We start from the raw sequence: 24187 nt of genomic DNA, 5'->3' as shown, positions 1-24187 counted from the left end.
TCTGAATGGATGTGAGTTATACTGGGGCGGGGTGGGGGTGGTGGATGATGAATATCCATGGGGGTTCTTCCCATTTTCCTGGGGTTTCTGCGGCACTTCTGTTGCCAGGGAGGAGTCTCTGCTGATGGTCACACTCTGTCTTGTTCCAAATATAAGAAGCACTTTCTGAAAGTCAGGGTGAGTTAAGGATGTAAGAACAAAAAACTACTGCGGATGCTGGAAATCCAAAACAGAAACAGAATTACGTGGAAAAACTCAGCAGGTCTGGCAGCATCGGCGGAGAAGAAAAGAGTTGACGTTTCGAATCCTCATGACCCTTCAGCAGAACTGAGTAAAGTTAGGAGAGGGGTGAAATATAAGCTGGTTTAAGGTGGGGGGTGGGGTGGGGGGAGAGAAGTTGGGGTGGGGGGTGGTGGTAGTAGGGACAAGCAAGCAGTGATAGGAGCAGATAATCAAAAGATGTCACAGACAAAGGAACAAAGAGGTGTTGAAGGTGGTGATATTATCTAAGAAAAGTGCTAATTAAGAATGGATGGCAGGACACTCAAGGTACAGCTCTAGTGGGGGTGGGGTGGAAAGACTGACAGGGCATTACAGGTATAGATTTAAAAATAATGGAAATAGGTGGGAAAAGAAAAATCTATATAAATTATTGGAAAAAACAAAAGGGAAGGGGAAGAAACGGAAAGGGGGTGGGGATGGGGGAGGGAGTTCAAGATCTAAAGTTGTTGAATTCAATATTCAGTCCGGAAGGCTGTAAAGTGCCTAGTCGGAAGATGAGGTGCTGTTCCTCCAGTTTGCGTTGGGCTTCACTGGAACAATGCAGCAAGCCAAGGACAGACATGTGGGCAAGAGAGCAGGGTGGAGTGTTAAAATGGCAAGCGACAGGGAGGTTTGGGTCTTTCTTGCGGACAGACCGCAGGTGTTCTGCAAAGCGGTCGCCCAGTTTACGTTTGGTCTCTCCAATGTAGAGGAGACCGCTTTGGGAGCAATGAATGCAGTAGACTAAGTTAGGGGAAATGCAAGTGAAATGCTGCTTCACTTGAAAGGAGTGTTTGGGCCCTTGGACGGTGAGGAGAGAGGAAGTGAAGGGGCAGGTGTTGCATCTTCTGCGTGGGCATGGGGAGGTGCCATAGGCGGGGGTTGAGGAGTAGGGGGTGATGGAGGAGTGGACCAGGGTGTCCCGGAGGGAACGATCCCTACGGAATGCTGCCAGGGGGGGTGAAGGGAAGATGTGTTTAGTGGTGTCATCATGCTGGAATTGGCAGAAATGGCGGAGGATGATCCTTTGAATGCGGAGGCTGGTGGGGTGATAAGTGAGGATAAGGGGGAGCCTATCATGTTTCTGGGAGGGAGGAGAAGGCGTGAGGGTGGATGCGCGGGAGATGGGCCAGACACGGTTGAGGGCCCTGTCAACGACCGTGGGTGGAAAACCTCGGTTAAGGACCATTCTTAATTAGCACACTCTCTTAGATAATATCACCACCTTTAACACGTCTTTGTTCCTTTGTCTGTGACATCTTTTGATTATCTGCTCCTATCACTGCTTGCTTGTCCCTACTACCACCCCCCCCAACTTCTCTCCCCCCACCCCACCCCTCACCTTAAACCAGCTTATATTTCACCCCTCTCCTAACTTTACTTCAGTTCTGCTGAAGGGTCGTGAGGACTCGAAACGTCAACTCTTTTCTTCTCCGCCGATGCTGCCAGGCCTGCTGAGTTTTTCCAGGTAATTCTGTTTTTGAGTTAAGGATGTGACTATTGAGTCTGACATCATTTCGTCTCACGCTGAATATTGAAACAGACACTTAGACTGGTGCGAAGCAGCATTTATACACAAGTCTACAATGTAATAGTTTAACATATAAACTGAGAATTTATAAACAGAATAATGATTACAGAGTGAATTGTTAGGCCTTTGGGAGGATTAAATAATATTCTAATAAATGAAAAGAAATGCAGTTTTACAATGTTCGTAGTCAGCACTCAGAGATTAAGAAATAGGCCGTTAGCTTTGGAATCTGCCATTTCCGCCCCAGCTGTCACCCTCAACAGGTTATTTGTGAACTTTAAGTCAGAGGCAACCTGTTCAACTGTGAGAAAGAGGGAGGGGGAGGGGGAGAGAGAGGAGGAGAGGGAGAGTGAAGAAAAAAGAAGGAGAGGGAGAGGGAAGAGGGTGGGAGAGTGAGGAGGAGAGAGGGGGAGAGTGAAGGGGAGAGAGGGGGATAGGGATGAGGGAGAGGTAGAGAAGGGGGGGAGGAAATGGTAGAGAGGGAGGGGGAGAAAGCTAGAGAGGGAAGGGGAGGAGGAGAGAGGGAGGGAGGGGGAAGAGGGGGAAGCCTGAACATTTCAATACTGAAGCAGATTGAGGGTAATTTGAACCCATTTCCTGGTGAGAACCTAACAGGGTTCAATTAGTTTTACACTCTGAATTTACCAAAATCACTTGCTGGGTTTGTTAGATTAAAATGATCTCCATGGTGTGTCCTGTGCAGATCCTCCAGAAAATGAATCCTTAATCACTCTGGACTTCATTCCCAATATCTCACTTCACGTGTAACATCCACTCTCGCTTATACAGCTAAATGTAAATCCTTCCTGGTGTGTAACAAGGCTGACTCTGCAGCATTAAATGACACCACAGAATGGCACTATGCCCCTTTATAGCAGACAGCAGTCACACAGCTAATCCCACATAACAATACTTTAACATTAGTTCCAGTGTATTCATGCTGTGGAGAACGCTCCTGATGTCAGATACTGATTTCCCACTCAATGATAAACCAGTGTTTCTATCAGAAATGCTCGTACACTTATTTCCCAGTTTTTACTGTTTTTTCCTTCTGGGCTGTGTCACCATTGCTTAAGAGATGATTAACAAACTTCCCTGTCTCCTCCCAATGTTTGTCCATTGATTTTGTTTCATCACCTGTTTTCCACCCGATTTTTGTGGTTCAGAACTCGAGCAGCACTAGCTCGATGTGCTAGTGAGCGTCTTCTGCCATTCACTACCTGCTCTGATTCAGCTTCTCCTTCATTTCACATTCCAGCAGTGTCACCTAATCATTGGGAAACCTTTGGGAATCTCGCTGTGTTTGCGCTGTTAAATCTGGTGATTTTTATCCCAGCAAGGGCTCGTTGAGGCTTGAATAACTGGCTCCACTAATTTGCCTCCAGCCAAAAATACCAAACTGACAGATCATGAACGAAAACCATGCACAAGTTAAGGAGGGGCTTTTGAGGCATTCCACAATTATGATCAGATAGGAATATTAAACCCATGAGTACTTTCATTCACAATGCATATGCTCTCACAGAAATGTCCAAACAATTTGTTAGTGCTGTACACTGATGTGGCCATGGAACTATGGGGACAGGTATAAAGTTTACATCAAGTTATCATCTTCCTCAAGTTGCTGATGCGAATGGGTGTGGGGGGCTTCCGACTTAGGGTTTATGCATCAACCAGACACCGGCACCTTACAACCCACCAGGTCCATGAAAATCAAACCAATCAGCAAGAAACATTGACACCGTTTTTGTTCCAACAGGGATCTATGTTGATAGAAATGGTTAAAATTTTGAAGGTATGAGACAGGGTGGAAAGAAACAGATTGTTCCTAGTGTTCGAAGGATCCAGAACATGGGAACACGGAGATAACATTAAACGTAAGAGATTTAAGGCAGGGAACAGGAAGAAATGTCAGAGGGTTGTTGAGGCTGGGGGAATAAACAATTGAAATGAAGCAAAGAGCAGGTTAGACAGTGGATGCTGGAAAAGGGTGGGGCATGGGTAAACACCAACGCTTGTGTCTAGAGGCCTGTATGCCTTCCCTCCCCTACAGCCTGTTTCTGGCTGTGTAGGCTACCAGCAAACTTAAAAGAAGGACAAATTTCCATTTTCAAAATTCCAAATTGATGACATTGGCGAAGCCAGGAGTTCCTAACTTTATTTGAACAGACAGATTTTGGACCTTTCTCGATCTTGTAATTATTTGATGCTGAACTGGGGCTGGGTTGAAAGTGTTTTCTCAACTTACAATTATCCAATCAGCAGATTTCTCTCAGTCTTCTGAGATTTCTGCAGCTCCAGCACAAACTCAGATGCTCCTCATCGACACTCCAGTCCTTGAGTGTGATGAGTAGGTAATGGTTGTGCGAAGAAGCTCTTGGGAAGTTTTACCTGAGAGTTGTCTGTGCTTTCCCTTGTGACAGCAGATCACTTGCCTCACTTTGGCCCTAAATTCATCAGAAAGGTAATAGTAAATGCAAGGGTCAATGCAGCTGCTGGAACTACTGAGAACCAGGCAGAACATGTAATAAATATAGAGGTCACTGCCCTCAGTGAGGCGATACTCAGAGTGGTGAATTAGTAAAATGATGTTGCTTGGAGTGAAACACACCACATAGACCAGCAGGATTAAAGCAGTGACTACTGCAGCTCGCATGTACTTCTTCTCTGTAAGTATTAATGTTTGGATTACAGACCCATAGCAGAAGACAGTAACACAACATGGAATTAGAAAGCCCACAATAACCAGACACACAAAGTAATAGAAAAAATACACAGCCTGCTTTCCCAGTGGTAACACATCATGACAGGTGGTAATGTTCAGGTCCTGGACCTGGTATAACTGATCCACAAAGAGGAACGGTAAGACCAGTAACACAGCAATTACCCAAATCACACAACAACCACAAGCAGCAAACCGATTGTCCCTGAAACGCTTGGAGAGAAACGGATGGACCAGAGCGAAGTATCTGTCGATGCTGATGAAGGTGAGCAGCAGGATGGAGCAGTACATGTTCCCGTAGAAGAAGGCGATCATTGTCCGACAGAGTCCCTCACCAAAGAGCCAGTCATTGCCCAGGAGGTGGTAGGAGATCTTGAACGGTAGCATCAGGATCAGGAGAAGGTCGGCAGTCGCCAAGTTGATCAGGAAGATGGTAGAAGGCAATTTCCTGATTTTTGTTGACATTATCCAGAGAGCCAGCCCATTGGCTGGGAGCCCAGTGACAAAGATGAGGATGCAAAGAGCTGGGATGATCTTTGTGGTGATAGGACCAGTCAGGAGGATTTTGTCTCTCTCTCCCACGGTGCTGATTGTCACATTCGAGCCGTTCAAATATTTCTTTACACCTTCAAAAGTCCTCATGATATCGGCCACGTTTGGGGTTTGACTTTTTGATTGGCCTCCTGGTGAATTGTCGCAGGATTGATTTTCGTAATCTATACAGAAAATAGAAAGAATAAAGAAATGAATTTATAATTGACTTTATGACCATATTAAAATATTAAAACACAGATTCAAAGGTTTTACAGTGCAAAAGGAGACACTGTGCCCATTGTGTCTTTGACAGTTTTCGGAATGAGATATATAATTTATGCCATTTTCCTGCCATCACCTCAAATCCTTTCAAAGTTTTCACTTTCAAATGCTTATCTACTTCATTTTTTGCCTTTTTCCTTCAAGCCCAACCTCAAGGCTTAATCACAAAATTCCAGCCTGATACCTCAATGCAGTACTGAGGGAGTGCACGCTGTCAGAGGGTCAGTACTGAGGGAGTGCACACTGTCGGAGGGTCAGTACTGAGGGAGTGCACACTGTCGGAGGATCAGTACTGAGGGAGAGCTGCACTGTTGGAGGGTCAGTACTGAGAGAGAGCTGCACTGTTGGAGGGTCAGTACTGAGGGAGTGCTGCACTGTTGGAGGGTCAGTACTGAGGGAGTGCTGCACTGTTGGAGGGTCAGTACTGAGGGAGTGCTGCACTGTTGGAGGGTCAGTACTGAGGGAGTGCTGCACTGTTGGAGGGTCAGTACTGAGTGAGTGCTGCACTGTCAGAGGGTCAGTACTGAGTGTGTGCTGCACTGTCACAGGGTCAGTATTGAGGGAGTGCTGCACTTTCAGAGGGTCAGTACTGAGTGAGTGCTGCACTGTCAGAAGGTCAGTATTGAGGGAGCGCTGCACTGTCAGAGGGTCAGTATTGAGGGAGTGCTGCACTGTCAGAGGGTCAGTATTGAGGGAGTGCTGCACTGTCAGAGGGTCAGTGTTGAGGGAGTGCTGCAGTGTCGGAGCGTCGACACTGAGGCAGTGCTGCACTGTCGGAGGGTGAGTACCGAGGGAGTGCTGCACTGTCTGACAATCAGTACTGAGGGAGTGCTGCATTGTCCGAGGGTCAGTACTGAGGGAGTGTTGCACTTTAGGAGAGTCAGTACTAAGTGAGTACTGTACCATCGGAGAGTCAGTACTCAGGGAGTGCTGCACTGTCAGAGGATCAGTACTGAGGGAATGCTGCACTTTCAGAGGGTCAGTACTGAGGGAGTGCTGCACTTTCGGAAGGTCAGTACTGAGGGAGTGCTGCACTGTCAGAGGGTCAGTACTGAGGGAGTGCTGCACTTTCGGAGGGTCAGTACTGAGTGAGTGCTGCACTGTCGGAGGGTCAGTACTGAGGGAGTGCTGCACTATTGGAGGGTCAGTACTGACTGTAGTCAGTAATACATTAGTAAAAGAAACAGATGCTTTGGTCATTATCACATTGCTTGCTGTCTGAAGGGTTGCCTGTGCATTCTTTGGCTGCTGCTTTTCCTTAATTACAGCAATGACTGTATCTCATTGGCTGTAGAACACTTTGCTCTGTCGTGAGATTGTGGAAGGTGTGAATGTAAGTGTAGTTATTGTAATTAAAACCTTTCACACTGTTATGGGGACCATGTGACTGTACAGATGAATCAGCCCTAAGCGTGGGTAATCTTAGGGGCGGAGATTTCTGGCCTTGGCCTTGGAACAAGCGTGTAGCTTCATCACGAGCTCTGTGAATAAAGTTTACTGTTTGTAACAAGAAATATGCCCTGCATTCTAAGTTTATTACAGTAAGCCTTTTTTCTTTCTATTTTCAAAGCTCGATGGATTCTGCTCCCAGCAGTAATCCTGCAAGTCAAACATTCCACCCTTAATTTAGCCTGGGAAATTAAATCTCCTAACTTCCCACTTTGTCCTCCTAATATATATTATATATAATTATCCTCTCTGGTTACTGCACCACCAACCCTTGCAAATGGGTTTCCCTAATTTACCTGATCAAACTCTCCTGCTTTTGGGCATCTCTGTCAGATTGCCTCCCTACATTCTTTGTTATAATGGGAAATCTTCCTCCTCACTCCTCACAGGCAAACCCTATGCTCCCAGTCTCTTTGCACCAGTCTCCACTTAGCTTTTCTAACCCATCTTTCTGTATATCTGCAATACCAATATCAGGCATATCTCTGTGAGTATAGACAGAACTCACACATATAACAATTACATGCTGTTCACATATACAGATATACTCAAGCAGATCATATACAAATTTTCAGGTATAATCATACATATCACGCATACAGCAAGGTCAAGAACGGAACAGAGTAAGTGAACCTCAAACAGAGAAGTAACAATGTTATAAGCAAAATAATGCGGATGCTGGAAACCTGAAATAAAAACAGAAAATGGTAGAAAAACTCAGCAGGTCTGACAACATCTGTGGGGAGAGAAACAGAATTAACATTTTGAGTCCGTATGACTCATCTTCAGAGCTTGTTTCCTCTTATTTTTTGTGCAGTGGGAAGGGGATGAGAAGCTAGGGGTGATGGAGAAGTGTACCAGGGTGTCCTGGGGGGAACAGTCCCTACGGAATGCCACCAGGGGGTTGAGGGGAAGATTTGGTGCTGCCATCATGCTGGAGTTGGCGGAAATGGCGGAGGATGATCCTTTGAATGCGGAGGCTGGTGGGGTGATAAGTGAGGACAAGGGGGACCCTATCATGATTCTGGGAGGGAGAGGAAGGTGCGAGGGCGGATGCACGGGAGATGGGCCGGAGATAGTTGAGGGCCCTGTCAACCAGAATGGGTGGGAAACCTCGGTTAAGGAAGAAGGAAGACATGTTAGAAGCACTGTTTAGGAAAGTGGCATCATCAGAACAGATGCGATGGCAAAATAGGAACTGAGAGAATGGGATGGGGTCGTTACAGGAAGAAGCTCTGAAGAAGAGGCAATAGGACTCCAAACATTAACTAAAATTGTTAAGTAAAAATGTTAAACCAGGTATTTGGTGCAAATGGAAACTGAGGAATTGTGTGTCCCACTGTCACAAAACTACAACATTTTTCATAATATTATTGTGGGGTATTGTAAAGCAGGCTCATGTTTGTGTGTGAATGGTTCTGTCTGTGCGGCTGATTTAGTTGAATTAGAGTTGGATAGACTACAAGGTTGAAATATCAAAAGAGTTAGGTGTAAAAGGGCATTTGAAATGCTAATGAGAGAGCTAGGGTAAAGTCAGTAGATAGGGGTGAATGAAGTTTGCATTTTAAGATAAGTGGCGAGGTGTTTGGCTTTCAAAGGAACATGATAAAGTTTTACAACTGACAGGATAAATAGGACAAGGTTATTATATTTATTTTTCCCAAAAGGAAAAGGCCATATCGACAACATGAAAGATTTTTATAACATGAGAAAAGTAAATTCCAAAGACATATGGAAACAATGAGAGTCACAGGTTAAAGAGGAAGAAATATATTTAAAGAAGGATGGAAGGTTGTATCGGGGTGGCTGTGTAAGATCTAAAAGATACACAGTGCAAAACACACTTGGGGAAAACAGCCTCTACCCACTTTGCAGAGGTCTGCTGTTCTAGTAACCCAAGCTGTGTTAAAAAAACTTTTGGGATTCCACTGTTGAGTAGGTGCTGTGGTAACCTTTCTGGATTGCCTCTCTACATATAAAATCTATTTTGGACTGTTGCCTTAAAGAAGGTGTGTAGTTGGGAGTCAGGTTAATTAGGAATTTTGGGAATCTGTTGTAATATTAACTAACAGCGTAACTGTAATCTTGTGTATGTGCTTTAATTCTTTTCTTTTGCAAATAAATGTTTTAATTTAGTTTTTTAAATCTCTAAAGGTGTTAGTGAACTCATTGGGCAGAACTTTTCAGGCGTGCAACTGACCCGAATGGGAGTGAAATAGTGCGCGATGACGTCGGGCAAGCATCCCCATATCATCGCACACTCTCGCGATCTTTTGGTCAGGGGGCATGGGTGAGAGGGGGCAGTATCCCTGCTGACAATTAAGAGGCTTATTAAGGCTCTTAAGTAATTAATTAAGCTGCATTTTTCACTGCCCGCTCAACCGCTTGGTTGGCAGGCTGGCAAATAGACCAGGTGGCCTTTGCATTTTTAACGAAACCTCATCCACGGGCAGGATGAGGTTTCCAGCCCTTACTAAAAAAATTAATTAAAAATTTTTCACATTCTTTTTCACATGTCCCTCTTCATGTGACTGAGTAACATGTGGGGGCATGTGTATCTCATGTGTAAAAAGTTTATTTTTGTATTTAAAATCCACCAGCTCCCTGAGTCAGCTCTGGGCCTTCAGCGAGCTGTCAGTGCGTGCTCTCCCGCGCTTGCGCCTGGGCACTTGGCACTCCTTCCCCCCTCCTCCCACCCCCACCCCAGCAGCGCTGAGGGTCCCAGCGCATATTTGACCCTAGCTGGCCATTAATTGGCCAGCCAGCGTGAAATCGCAGCCAGAGCCCAATCGCGGGCAGCAGTTAGTTTTGTAGCCGCTCCCGGACCCACCCACCTCATCTGCCCAACGAGGGAAAAATTCTGCCCATTACTTCTGAATTCACTACACGAGTCTTCTCATAATAAATACAAATTGCAAAACCATTGTGATAGCTTGGCCAAGTTTCCCTTGTGGATTTGGTCAGCCTAGCAAATACCACCTGCCGTATCCTAACACCACCCATAACTTCATAAAAATGGTCCAACATAATTTGGATTGTTAAGTTAAATAATGTGGAAAGAGCTTTACTCTATGCCTAACCCCATGCTGCACCAGTCCTGGGAGTGACTGACACTGAAACTCTAGCTGCATAATGTGGAAAAATATCTAACTCACTAGCACCAACAGTCCTCATCTTGAATTAGAGTGTGAGAGTCAGGGCTGGACAGTAGGATAGGAAAATTGTGAAGTGCGATTTTGGAGAATTTTACAATATTGATAAGAATCGTGAATATTGCCTGCAGAATGTTTCCTGTGCCAACAGCACAAGCAGCCAAGGACAATCTCTTCTTTGAAATCTGAAAAACATTCTGTGAAATAGAACCAAAACCGCTTCACAATTTCCATTGAAATGTCAGGAAGGGGGATGGGCTGTAACTGTAATCTTCCTCAGCAGCAGCTGCTCTGGGCTTCCCTATAAACTCACTCACCAAGATCCAGACGTTTGCTGTGATGCGCTATATGAAAACATTCCTCTTACATCCCACTCCCATTCTGCATTTTAACACATATCTGGGGTATTGGAGCGGCAACAGCTTTACTTTGTTCAATGGCGTCAGTGTTTCCTGATTAAACCACAGGATTAATTCCGCCCTACAGCTGAATATGGCCATCGTGCACCAAAACCCGGAGCAGTTTAATCCCAATGTCATCTTGGAAAGGAAAGGCAATAGTTTTTGCAGCTCCGCACCAATGGGATTTCACACAGCACTATGAGCGTCAGCTGTGGCTCAATGGGCAGCAAATCCCGTCTGAAGGTGTCAGGTGCAAACCCCACTGCAGGGTTTGAACACAAAATTCAAAGCTGATGTTCCAGTGTCGTACGCTGGAAGTGCTCTTTTTGGTTAAGATGTTAAACTGCCCTCTTAGGTGGATATAAACGGTCCCACCAGCACTATTTTGAAGAGCAGGGGAGTTCTCCCCAGTGTCCTGACCAATATCCATCCCTCAATCAACATTATTAAAAACAGCTTGCCTGGACACTATAACATTGCTGTTTGTGCGATCTTGCTGTGCATGGTTGGCAGACACATTTCCTGTGTTACAACAGTGTCCACATTTCAAAAAGGATTTCATTGCCTCTAAAGCCCTTAGAAACATGTTTTACAGATGAAAGCCTTTCTTTATATGGTGACTGGTCTGGGGTGTGGTCCCTAGACCTGAGTCCTTTCACTTCTGGTTCCTGTGTTCAGGTCAAGCCTAAGTATATGGGATAAATATTTCCTCTCTGAAAATAATGAAATGGGACAGTAGTCTAGATGTTCCAGTCAGGGGCTAAGTCAGCTACTGTAGTATATCCACTGTTAGTGAACTCAAACCACCTGATATTTCGGGTCAGCTTCATTTGCAGAGTGAAGACTGTTGCATTTCTATTTTTGTTTAATACAAAATTACTAATCTCACACAGGACTGTCAAACTAAACGTAGGTTCAGTTTATTTGAAGATGTTAGACAGGATTGCTCAGCAAACAGATTTACTATAAAGATGCAACAGCTATTGTTGATACAAAAGTACATCTGCAATTCCTTCACACCACATGCTGCTAGCTAAACTGAAAGATCCTCTGAACAATGTCTACTGGTCATATGGTTTACAACCTGGCTACTTGCTCATTAGCAAATTCTCTCTTAAAATGATATCACAACATCCCATTTTTCCCAAGGTAACATTACATACATAGTGAAAATACATTTACACTAGGGCCATCGTGGAGACTATTTACATAAAAAGTAAGTCTCTGTTCAAAAGTTTGAGGCGTTAAGAATTTAAGAGTTTAAACGTCTATATAATGTATAGGTGATGTAACAATCCTCCCTGATCTCATAATCGTATGACCTTCCTGAGATCTAAACTTATCACTTGGGTGTTCATGGCTTGTGGGTGTGTATCTTGTGTATTATTATTTCTGTGGCATACCTGACTCACAATGGGGAGAGAGGTCAAGTGGCCAGAATAACAATTTTGAAATGTCTTATATTATAACACCCAATCTACTAAAAGCAGTATAGAAGAAATCTGCTAATGGAACAGTAACATCATCACTCTCTCCCCTGTTCTCAAGTTCTGAGTCCTATTTCTGTTATATTGTGGAATCCATCACAGAAATAGGGAAGTTCAATGGAAAGGAGCCTCAGGTACAATATCATCAACTTTTGGAAAAGACAGATTACAGTTTAAAAGAGACTGTCTCCAGAAACTGCAGAAAGGTCTACTGCATTCTACATTTTGTATTGGCATCAATAGATTATATGTTGTCAGTTGAGTTCATTAAATTCTCAATCATTTCCATACTATTAATGGGTTTTACAAAGCAGCATTGTTTGTTGCATGGTTGTTAACTTATCCCACACCTCAGCTCCTGTTCTCATTTTAAGCTAATTAATACCAGGTATAATAATAACTCACGCAAGGTATGTAGGTTGTAAGTCCCAATGACTGATGGATCATATCAAATAGCACATCCCTTCATCTGTTCGCAACAGGCAAAATACAGACTGTACCCTACCAGCCCACGCTTGCAAAACTCAGAACTTGGTGTCCAACATTAGATATGATTCCGCGGTTGGACAGCATTTAGTAAGCAATCCCGATTCTGCTAAGAATTACACTGCAAACCAATTTAAGATTGTCAGTTGGGCTCACAGTGTGGCTCACCTACACGTGCCAGAAGCTACATTTATTCACACACAGGGCCCTGTCCTTTGCAAGCAGAAAGAACATGACCACGCATACACTCGCATTGCTCCTTTATCAACTCAACAAAAACATGGCCGACAGTCATTCCCTGGTTCATTCCCCATGGCAATGACTTGACCAATCAGAGTCAACTTGCCTAGTTTGGATTTAAACAAATGCTTGGCAGTTAAAACCATAAGAGCATAAGACGTAGGAACAGAAGTAGGCCATTTGGCCCATCGAGTCTGCTCCACCATTCAATGAGATCATGGCTGACCTGATAGTCCTCAACTCCACTTTCCTGCTTTTTCCCCATAACCCTTGAATCCCTTACTGATTAAAAATCTGTCCATCTCATCCTTGGATATGCTTAACCACCCAGCCTCTACAGCAAAGAATTCCACAGATTCACTACCCTCTGAGAGAAGAAATTCCTCCTCATCTCTGTCTTAAATGGGTGACCCCTTACTCTGAGATAATGCCCTCTGGTCCTAGACTCTCCCACAAGGGGAAACAACCTCTCAGCATCTACCCTGTCAAGCCCCCTAAAAATATTATATGTTTCAATAAGGCCACCTCTCATTCTTCTAAACTCCAGTGAGTACAGCCCAACCTACTCAACCTCTCCTCATAAGAAAATCCCTCCATACCCGGGATCAACCTAGTAAACCTCCTTTGGACCTCCTCCAATGCCAGTATATCTTTCCTTAGATAAGAGGACTAAAACTGTTCACAGTATTCTAGGTGTGGTCTAACTAGTGGTTTGTACAATTTTAGCGAGGCTTCCCTATTTTTATATTCCATTCCCTTTGAAATAAAGGCCAACATTCCATTTGCCTTCCCTATTACCTGCTGAACTTGTATACTAGCTTTTTGTGATTCATACATGAGGACCCCCAAATCCTTCTGTGCTGCAGCTTTCTGCAGTCTTTCTCAATTTAAATAATATTCAGCTCTTCTATTCTTCCTGCCAAAGTGCATAACCTCACACTTTCCCGCATTATATTCCATCTGCCAAGTTTTTGGGTCACACACTTAGGTGCATTCTCTGTGGCAATGCCTCCACCATCAGTGTCCACTTGCCAATCAATCATGCAGTAGAAATTTTGCAACTTGGTATTCTAGTCAATCTGTCCTGATGAGTACAAGATGAAAAGTTTTGACAGCATGTCTCTTTTTTTTCAGCAACACTAAACTAATTCATTGTTCACACTCTGTTTTCTTTCCCTGCTCTCTCCCTCATTTTGTTGTATAATATTCTCAAAATCTCTCCCAAGGCAAACTTTCCAGCCTTCTGAAATTGCATCTTGTTTCCAGCTCTCTTCCCAGCACAAAATGCTGCATTGTCATCAACCCTATCAAACCCCTTTGGCTCCCCTCATCCAAAAACAAACACTAAACAAAATATTATCCTCCCCTTCAAACCCTGCAGTCATACACCACCACTCCCACTCTCCATTCCTCAGATTTCAATGGTAAAAATGCTATTTCTGACACTGCTTCAGACCTGTCGAGTTAAACCAGACCCCTCTGGAACCCATTCTTCCACCTCCTCCCAATCCCACAGCCTGAGTTACCTCCCTACCAGATTCCAAAAGTTTCCTGAAAACCTCTTTGTCCTAACACCCGCCACCTTCCCCCTTTCACTCCCCCTCTCCCTAGCTGTCCACTGTTTCTCCTCTGCCACGTAAAATACTCTAAGATATCCTCTGTGCCTCAAAATTAACAACTGTTGTGTGAAGCCATTTACTCCGATTAAAGCTCAGACGAGACATTCCTGTCCCAGCTACACAGGACAAAACGTCAACATACGTCCCCCAAACTCAGCTGCTCCATTGTTGATCTAGTTTGTTACATATCGACAGGGATGAAAATAGAAAATTCTTACCATCGTATTCCAGATTATAACAAGCTGCTAATTTACTCCTGAAGGTAGGAAGAGTTAGCAGCAGAAGCAGTAGCAGCAGATTACAATTCATTTCAGTGAGTTTAAGTTTCCAGCACACACACTCATAATGCAAAATGTCATCAGCTGGAAAGCTCAAAGCCAAGTGGAAAAGGCAGAATGCTGATGAATGATCTCAGGCTGTGTAAACATCACTGGTCAGTTTGATACGGTTTATCTTTGAGATCCTGACTTCCTGGGAGGATTTTAATAGAGAATGCCACTAAAAACAGAGTTGAAATTATAACCATTTTCTCTCAACTGTCCTTCACTGAAATATTGGAGCAGGATTTCTATCTGTCTCTTGCACTCCCATTCTATAAGTTTGTTTTACATCACAGGAGTCCCATATGGCTGACAGTGTGAGAGCACCGTAGAGGAGAATCATTGTGTGATAAATAGTCCTCGTTAATACAGCATCTTATGCGAGTCCCAAAACCCACAGGAATATCTGAAAGGCAGAATGAAGAGGGATTCGATAGAACCCTAATTATTCCCCCAGCTGAAAAAATTTGGGGATTTTTATGAGTCTATGGAAAGAACTGAAATGTAAACAGGAATTCCAAGAGGCTAAGTTAATTTTCTTTTCTGTTGAAGAAATTTGTTTACCCAGAGAATGAGGAGCAATTGGCCTCAGGAGAATGAACAAAAAAGGCAAAAGTGAGAGGGACGTTCACAATTTAACAGAATGGGCGACATTCACTAGCCTTGGACACCCAGCCGGAATATTCACAGCACATAGATATCCACTTTTGATATCACTTTCTAACATTGAATTCAGGAAGCAGAAATTATCTGGGAGTGCGTTTTTAGCAAAACTAATCCAAAGGCCACAGAAAGCCTGGAATGGGAAAAGGTCATTAGATTCAACAAGCCTTGGGAAGGCAGTGGTGTAATGGTAATGTCACTGGGCTAGAAATCCAGAAACCCAGAAACCCAGACTAATGCTCTGGGAACACAGGTTCAAGTCCCACTACAGCAGCTGGTGGAGTAAAAAAATCCAGAATTAAAAGCTAATCTCAGTAATGGTGACCATGAAACTATCAAATTGTTGTAAACACCCATTTGATGCCCTTTAGGGAAGGAAATCTGCTGCCCTTACCTGGTCTGGCCTGGCCTACATGTGACTCCAGATTCACAGCAATGTGGCTGACTCTTAAATGGCCAAGAAAGCCAGTCAAGCCTACAAAATGACAATGGCATCCACAACCCTGTTGCCTCTGCAAAACCCTCCTCACTAGTATCTGGGGGCTTGGAGAACTGTCCCACAAACTAGTCAACCAACAGCTTGACATAGTCATCCCCATGGAATCATATCTTACAGACAATGTCCCAGACACCGCCATCACACCCCTGGGCATGTCCTGTCCTACTGGCAGGACAGACCCAGCTGAGGTGGCAGCACAGTGGTATACAGTCAGGAGGGAGTTGCCCTGGGAGTCCTTAACATTGACTCCGGACCCCATGAAGTGTCATGGCATCAGGTCAAACATGGGCAAGGAAACCTCCTGTTGACTAATGACAAGCCACATACCCTACCCCCTGAGCTGAAGAATCAGTGCTCCTCCATGTTGAACACCACTTGGAGGAAGCACTGAGGATGGCAAGGGCACAGAATGTACTCTGGATGGGGAACTTTAATGTCCATCACCAAGAGTGGTTCGGTGGCACCACTACTGACTGAGCTGGCCGAGTCCTAAATGACATAGCTGCTAGACTGAGTCTGCGGCAGGTGGTGAGGGAACCAATTAGAGGGAAAAACATACTTGACCTCATCCTCACCAACCTGCCTGCCACAGATGCATCTGTCCATGACAGTATCGGTAAGAGTGACCACCGCACATTGTGGAGACAAAATCCCATCTTCACATTGAGGATACCCTCCATCATGTTGTGTGGCACTACCACCGTGCTAAATGGGATAAATTTCAAACGGATCTAGCAACTCAACCTGGGCAACCATGAGGTGCTGGGCCATCAGCAGCAGCAGAATTGTACTCAAACACAATCTGTGGCCCGGCATATCCCCCACTCTACCATCACCATCAAGCCAGGGAATCAACCCTGGTTTAATGAAGAGTGCAGGAGGGCATGTCAGGAGCAGCATCAGACATACCAAAAAATGAGTTGTAAACCTGGTGAAGCTACAACACAGGGTTACTTGTGTGCCAAACAGCATAAGCAGCAAGTCATAAACAGAGCTAAATGATCCCACAACCAACAGATCAGGTCTAAGCTCTGCAGTCCTGCCACATCCAGTCGTGAATGGTGGTGGACAATTAAACAACTCACTGGAGGAAGAGGCTCCACAAATATCCTCATCCTCAATGATGGAGGCGCCCAGCACATCAGTGCAAAAGATAAGGCTGAAGCATTTGCTACAGTCTTCAGTCAGAAGTGCCGAGTGGATGATCCACCTTGCACCCCCACCACCCACCCCCCCACCCCCACCCCCTCCCTCTCCCCCCCCCCCCCCCCCCCCCACCCCCCCCTCCCCCCGAGAGGTCCCCAGCATCACAGATGCCAGTCTTCAGCCAATTCAATTCACTCCACATGATACCATGAAATGGCTGAAGGCACTGGATAGTGCAAAGGCTATGGGCCCTGACAATATTCCAGCAATAGTACTGAAGACTTGTGCTCCAGAACTTGCCACGCCCCTAGCCAAGCTGTTCCAGTACAGCTACAACACTGGCATCTACCCAGCTATGTGGAAAATTGCCCAGGTATGTCCTGAACACAAAAAGCAGGACAAATCCAATGCAGCCAATCACTCCCTATCAGTCTACACTCGATCATCAGTAAAGTGATGGCAAGGGTGTTGACAGTGCTATCAAGTGGCACTTACTCAACAATAACCTGTTCACTGATGCTAAGTTTTGGTTCTGCGAAGGTCATTCAGCTCCTAACCTCATTACAACCTTGGTTCAAACATGGACAAAAGGCTTGAACTCCTGAGGTGAGGTGAGAGTGACTGCTCTTGACATTAAGGCAGCTTTTGACCGAGTGCTGCATCAAGGAGCCCTAGCAAAACTGGAGTCAATGGGAATCAGAAGGAAAACTCTCCACTGGTTGGAGTCATACCCAGCACAAAGAAAGATGGTTGTAATTGTTGGAGGTCAGTCATCTCAGCTCCAGGACATCAATGCAGGAGTTCCTCAGAGTGGTGTCCAAGGCACAACCATCTTCAGATACTTCATCAATGACCTCCCTTCCATCATAAGGTCAGAAGTGGGGATGTTCGTTGATGATTGCACAATGTTCTGTACCATTCGCAACTCCTCAGATACTGAAGCAGTCCATGTCCAAATGCAGCAAGACCTGGACAATATCCAAGCTTGGACTGACAAGTAGCAAGTAACATTCATGCCACACAAGTGTCAGGCAATGACCATCCCCAACAAGAGAGAATCTAACCATCACCCGTTGATGTTCAATGGCATTACCATCACCAAATCACCCACTATCAACATCCTGGGTTACCATTGACCAGAAACTGGACTGGACTAGCCATATAAATACTGTGGCTATAAGAACAGTTCAGAGGTTGGGAATACTGTGGTGAGTAACTCACCCCCTGACTCGCCTCCCCACCATCTACAAGGCACAAGTCAGGAGTGTGATGGAATACACCCACTTGCCTGAATGAGTGCAGCTCCAACAAGATTCAAGAAGATTGACACCATCCAGGACAAAGCGGTCCACTTGATTGACAACCCATCCACAAACATTCACTCCCTCCACCATCGACGCACAGTAGCAGCAGTGTGTGCCATCTACAAGATGCACTGCAGAAACTCACTAAGTCTCCTTAGACAGCACCTTCCAAACCCACAATTACTACCGTCTAGAAGGACAAGGGCAGCAGACACATGGGAACACCACCACCTGGAAGTTCGCCTCCAAGGAACTCACCATCCTGACTTGGAAATATATCGCCGTTCCTTCACTGTCGCTGGGTCAAAATCCTGGAACTCCCCCCCAACAGCACTGTGGGTGTACCTACAACACATGAACTGCAGCGGTTCAAGAAGGCAGCTCACCACCACCTTCTCAAGGGCAACTAGGGATGGGCAATAAATGCTGACCCAGCCAGCAAAGCCCACATCCAAAGATTGAATAAATGAAAAAACACTCCATTCAAAAGTTAGAGCCATAATCTGTACCATGGGCTCTGGTCAAACCATTGAATCCCTTGAGCCCCTGATCCTGAAGAGAATAAATCAAAACCCAGAATATTTACCATCCTACTATCTCAAATACTCATAGAAACATAGAAACTAGGAGCAGGAGTAGGCCATTCAGCCCTTCAAGCCTGCTCCGCCATTCATTATGATCATGGCTGATTATCCAACTCAATGGCCTGCTCCCGCTTTCTCCCCATATTCTTTAATCCCTTTCACCCCAAGAGTTATATCTAACTCCTTCTTGAAAACATACAATGTTTTGGTCTCAACTACTTTTTGTGGTAACAAATTCCACAGGCTCACCACTCTCTGGGTGAATAAATTTCTCCTCATCTCAGTAACTCAAGTTATGGTCTTCTCCATTTCAGTCAAATTCCCCTATCCCAGAGATCTAGTATCAATTTATCTTGCATCAGGTTACGCTGTGCCTGTAACCTCCAGTGCTGTTCCTCTCCGGATATTTACACAATAATCGCTTAGACTTGGCTGCTTTTTACATTCCCACTATCCTGTGGTAAACAAGGCATCTTGTGTCTGTCCTCAAATTCCTCACAGACCATTGGCCCACATAGCATAGCAAATAATTTCTCAAAGCAATTTACAAAGTTCTGTGCATTGGAAATGATTTGAGAAGAATTCCTTTCACCTTTTTTGTTAACAAATGAAGGAAGCTGTGAAGCAGACTCAGCATCTGCAGAGTTTTGGACCCTCAGTTTCTCTTTCCACTTCATTTTTCCACCAATTTTCTCACTGTTCCCTCCTATCCCAATATTAACTGACTCTAAACATAATCAAACAAATTGATTACACAATTGGTTTTGTTAATTAAATTAAGGACAAGAAACATTATGAACCCTTACATGCCTGAAAGCATCAGTTCATGTGACTGAAGGATGACTATCAGTTTGGCTACCTTTCTATTGGCTGTCTAGTTCTGTGGTATTGCTAGAACATCTTATCGCTTTATAGAAATTTCCGGTTCTCTGCTCCCTTGAATTTGTATGAACAAGTTGTCTATCAGGATTAGACATATGTGTGTCATGTTAAGTTAAAAATACAATCGCCTGGTGCTGTAATTTTCCAGTGTTAGCGGTGGATCAGTGGTTACCTCACCTCTGAGTCAGAAGGTTGTGGTTTCAATTTCTACTCCAGAGACATGAGCGCAAGGTTCTGGCTGAAATTGTCAGTGCATAGCTGAGGGAGTGCTGCACTGTCAGAGATGCCATATTTTGGATGAGACATTAAACTGAGGCCTGCCCTCCCATGGATTGTAGGACCTTCCATGATCACTATTTGCCCAGTACAGTCATTCCCACTTAAATACAATCTCCCCCATACGTTGGGCCAATTCTCCACAAATAAAAACAGGAAGAGGCCATTCGGCCCCTCAATCCTCTCCCGCCTCATGAAGGAGGTTTACTTCCTCAAGATCTGGAGAAGCTGATCATCCAGTTCAGCTCTCATGAACTCCTGTCATCCCTCAGCTCTGGCAGGGCCTGAGATGAATTTGATGTGGGGGACGATTCCGGTCGGGCCTTACTTTGCATCCCATTATTGCATTGGGATGCAACTCGGGTTCATGCCGGCCTCTCCAGTGGGTTTCGCAGTACGCCATGGTAGGCACCATCAGATAATCCCGCTGTGATTTCACATCAGCGTGAAACCAATTTCTGCCCCTCCCACCAAATTCTCCCCCCTCCCGCCCGCCACGACACACACCGCCAATGGGAGTGGACGATTCTGGCCAATGTCCGGCACTGTTGTTCCAGGTTGGTGGTGGCTCTGAAGTTCTCCCTTCTTTACATCTGACGTCCACTTCTCTCTTTTACACTCCATTTTTGTCCAGTCATGAGGACAGGAGAGACAGTTTAGCAAAGCCAAGCGGGATGACTTTTTTCTGCTCTATCTGCAATGTTTTAACTTTACGTTTATGAAATTTCTCCTTCACAAAGTGAAAGTATTCATGATGGAATTCCCTTTGATCTTTTGCTGAAACTACAGCAGCAACTTGAGGTTGATCTTCAGGGAGTCCTTGGAGTCAGAAGCTGAGAGGATGTTTCCCCTCGTGGGGGAATCTAGAATAGGGGGCACAGCGGCAAAATATTTAAGATAGAGATGAGGGGGAATTTGTCCTCTCAGTGCGTTGTTAGTGTTTGGAATTGTCTTCTTCAATGAACAGTGGAAGCTAGATCATTGATCACAGGAATGGCAGGGCAAGCTTACAAAGAACACAAGAATTGGGAGCAGGAGTAGGTCATTCGGCCCCTTGAGCCTGCTCATCCATTCGAGAAGCTCATGGCTGATCTGATTGTAGCCTGAACTCTAATTTCCTGCCTGTCCCTCATAACCTACTTTTTGTTGACCAAGAATCTAACTCAACCTTAAATAAATTCAATGAGCCAGCCTCCACTGCTCTCTGGGGAAGAGAATTCCACAGACTAACAACCTTTTGTGAGAAAAAAATTTCTCCTTATCTTAGTTTTAAATGGGAGACCCCTAATTTTTAAACTGATTCCCCCCTATTCTGGGCCTCGAGGGGCCGAATGGCCTACTCCTGCTTCTATTTCTTATGTTCTCAAGATTAAGTGCATTGAACAGCCTCTGGGAGCTGAGCTGTAGCTGGCTAACCTCACTCTGTCAACACCCAATTGGCACAGGAATCTTCTATTCATCAACCATATCCAGGCTTTAACCCAACTGAGGGGCAGAACCCAGACCCTCATTCTTATTGAAGGAATGGGAGGTAGATTCTGCACTGTGCCCTATGCCTGTAGTTGCTCATGTGAAGCAGTCGTGGGAAATTGTCTGTGCCTTCTACAAACTGGCGTCTTCTCTCCCAAACCCAAACTTCCTGCCTGTGATGTGCAAAGAGATAAAGTTTATCATCCTGTCTGCTGCAATCCAGGACACCCACTGGAGATTCTGTTGAACAAGAGTTTGTTTGTGATAAAATATAAACAGGAAATGCTGGGAAAACTCAGCAGGTCAGGCAGCATCTGTGGAGAGAGAAACAGTTAACATTTCAGAGTGACCTTCCATCATCATCTCTTTTTCTCAGATTTCCAGAATCCTCAGCATTTTGCTTTTGCAAATTCGAGAAACTTTGTCCTGGGTGTCCAAGGTCTAGAAGAGAAACTCAGCCAGTGGCAAGCTGTCAAGTGAGTAAATCTGGAGTGAATACTCGGCTGAGTGGGAGTCGGCAGCTTCTGTTATGCTGCACCTGATCTTTTAAAAAATTTATTCACAGGATGTGGGTGTCGCTGGCAAGGCCAGCATTTATTGCCCATCCCTAATTGCCTTCGAGAAGGAGGTGGTGAGCTGCCTTCTTGAACCGCTGCAGTCCACGTGGTGTAGGTACACCCACAGTGCTGTTAGGGAGGGAGTTCCAGGGTTTTGATTCAGCGACTGTGAAGAAGCGGAGATTTATTTCCAAGTCAGGATGGTGAGTGACTTGGAGGGGAACTTTCAGGTGGTGCTGTTCCCATCTATCTGCTGCCCTTGTCTTTCTAGATGGTAGTGGTCATGGGTTTGGAAGGTGCTGTCGAAGGAGCTTTGGTGAGTTTCTGCAGTGCATCTTGTAGATGGTGTACACTGCTGCTACTGTGCATCGGTGTTGGAGGGAGTGAATGTTTGTGGATGGATTTTCAATCAAGTGGGCTGCTTTGTCCTGGACGGTGTCCAGCTTCTTGAGTGTTGTGGGAGCTGGACTCATCCAGGCAAGTGGGGAGTATTCCATCACACCCCTGACTGGTGTCTTGTGGATGGTGGACAGGCTTTGGGGAGTCAGGAGGTGAGTTACTCACCACAGGATTCTTAGCCTCTGACCTGCTCTTATAGCCACAGTATTTATATGGCTAGTTCAGTTCAGTTTCTGGTCAATGGTAACCCCCAGGATATTGATAGTGGGAGATTCAGTGATGGTAATGCCATTGAATGTCAAGGGGCGATGGTTATATTCTCTCTTGTTTGATATGGTCATTGCCTGGCACTTGCATGGTGTTAATGTTACTTGCCACTTGTCAGCCCAAGCCCGGATATTGTCCAGGCCTTGCTGCATTTGGACATAGACTGCTTCAGTATCTGAGGAGTCGTGAATGGTCCTGAACATTGTGCAATCATCAGCGAACATCCCCACTTCTGACCTTATGATGGAAGGAAGGTCATTGATGAAGCAGCTGAAGATGGTTAGGCTGAGGACACTATCCTGAGGAACTCCTGCAGTGATGTCCTGGAACTGAGATGACTGACCTCCAACAACCACAACCATTTTCCTTTGTGTTAGGTATGACTCCAACCAGTGGAGAGTTTTCCTCCTGATTCCCATTGACTCCAGTTTTGCTAGGGCTCCTTGATGCCACACTCAGTCAAATGCAGCCTTGACATCAAGGGGAGTCACTCTCACCTAACCAATGGTGTTCAGCTGTTTTGTCCACATTTGAACCAAGGCTGTAATGAGGTCAGGAGCTGAGTGGCCCTGGTGGAACCCAAACTGAGCATTAGTGAGCTGATTGACTGCAATGGATCGGGTAATCACTTATGGCCTATAAGCTGCCAGGACAAAGCAGCCCGCTTGACTGGTACCCCATCCACCACCTTAAACATTCCCTCCACCACCGACGCACAGTAGCAGCAGTGTGTACCAACTACAAGATGCACTGCAAGGATTCATCAAGGCTCCTTAGACAGCACCTTCTAAACCCACGACCATTACCATCTAGAAGGACAAGGGCAGTAGATAGATGGGAACACCACCACCTGGAAGTTTCCCTCCAAGTCACTCACCATCCTGACTTGGAAATATATCGCCGTTCCTTCACTGTTACTGGGTCAAAATCCTGGAACTCCCTCCCTAACAGCACTGTGGGTGTACCTACACCACATGGACTGCAGTGGTTCAAGAAGGCAACTTACCACCACCACCTTCTAAAGGGCAACTAGGGATGGGCAAAAAATGCTGGCCCAGCCAGCGATGCCCACATCCTGTGAAAGAATAATAAAAAAATCTCTGAAGCTGTTGAAGGAAAGTGAGGTCATGCACTTTGGTAGGAAAAATCAAAAGGCAGACTATTATTTAAATGGAGAAAGACTCCAAAAAAGTGCAGCACAGAGGGATCTGGGTGTTCTTGTGCATGAAACAAGAAAAGTTAACATGCAGGTGCAGCAAATAATTAAGAAGGCAAATGGAATTTTGGCCTGTATTGCTCGGGGGTTGGAGTTTAAAAATAGGGAAGTCTTGTTACAACTGTACTGGGTGTTGGTGAGGCCGCACCTGGAGTACTGTGTACAGCTTCAGTCCCCATATTTAAGAAAGGATATACTGGCACTGGGGGTAGTTCAGAAGAGATTCACTAGGCTGATTCCTGGGATGAAGGTGTTGATTTACCAAGAACGGCTGAACAGATTAGGCCTTTATTCATTAGAGTTTAGAAGAATGAGGGGTGATCTTATTGAAATGTACAAGATTCTGAGGGTGCTGGATAGGGTAGATATTGAGGAGATGTTTTCTCTCGTGGGGGAATCTCAAACTAGGGGACATAGTTACAGAATAAGGGGACACTCAT

The 24187-nt window shown here is 45.1% G+C and overlaps 2 protein-coding genes across 3 annotated transcripts in view; one reads left to right on the top strand and one right to left on the bottom strand.

Moving 5' to 3' along the window:
- Positions 1–24187, top strand: part of sac3d1 (SAC3 domain containing 1) — a 512754-nt gene that overhangs the window by 166487 nt on the left and 322080 nt on the right. The window lies entirely within an intron of this gene.
- Positions 1815–19685, bottom strand: LOC144689063 (proteinase-activated receptor 4-like). 2 transcript variants are annotated; one of them, XM_078556207.1, is made up of 2 exons: positions 19540–19685; positions 1815–5230 (listed from the first exon to the last, which is right to left on the bottom strand). In XM_078556207.1, the coding sequence occupies exon 2, from the start codon at positions 5154–5156 to the stop codon at positions 4101–4103; it is 1056 nt and encodes a 351-aa protein (XP_078412333.1). In that variant the 5' UTR covers positions 5157–5230; positions 19540–19685; the 3' UTR covers positions 1815–4100. The 2 variants fall into 2 exon arrangements, with proteins under 2 accessions (XP_078412333.1, XP_078412332.1); XM_078556206.1 differs by lacking the exon at positions 19540–19685 and adding an exon at positions 14383–14761.

This window comes from Cetorhinus maximus, chromosome 13 (assembly GCF_964194155.1).
Source record: "Cetorhinus maximus chromosome 13, sCetMax3.hap1.1, whole genome shotgun sequence".
Lineage (NCBI taxonomy): Eukaryota > Metazoa > Chordata > Chondrichthyes > Lamniformes > Cetorhinidae > Cetorhinus > Cetorhinus maximus.
Note: the sequence above shows the minus strand (reverse complement) of the source record. Positions and strands in the feature narration are given on the sequence as shown.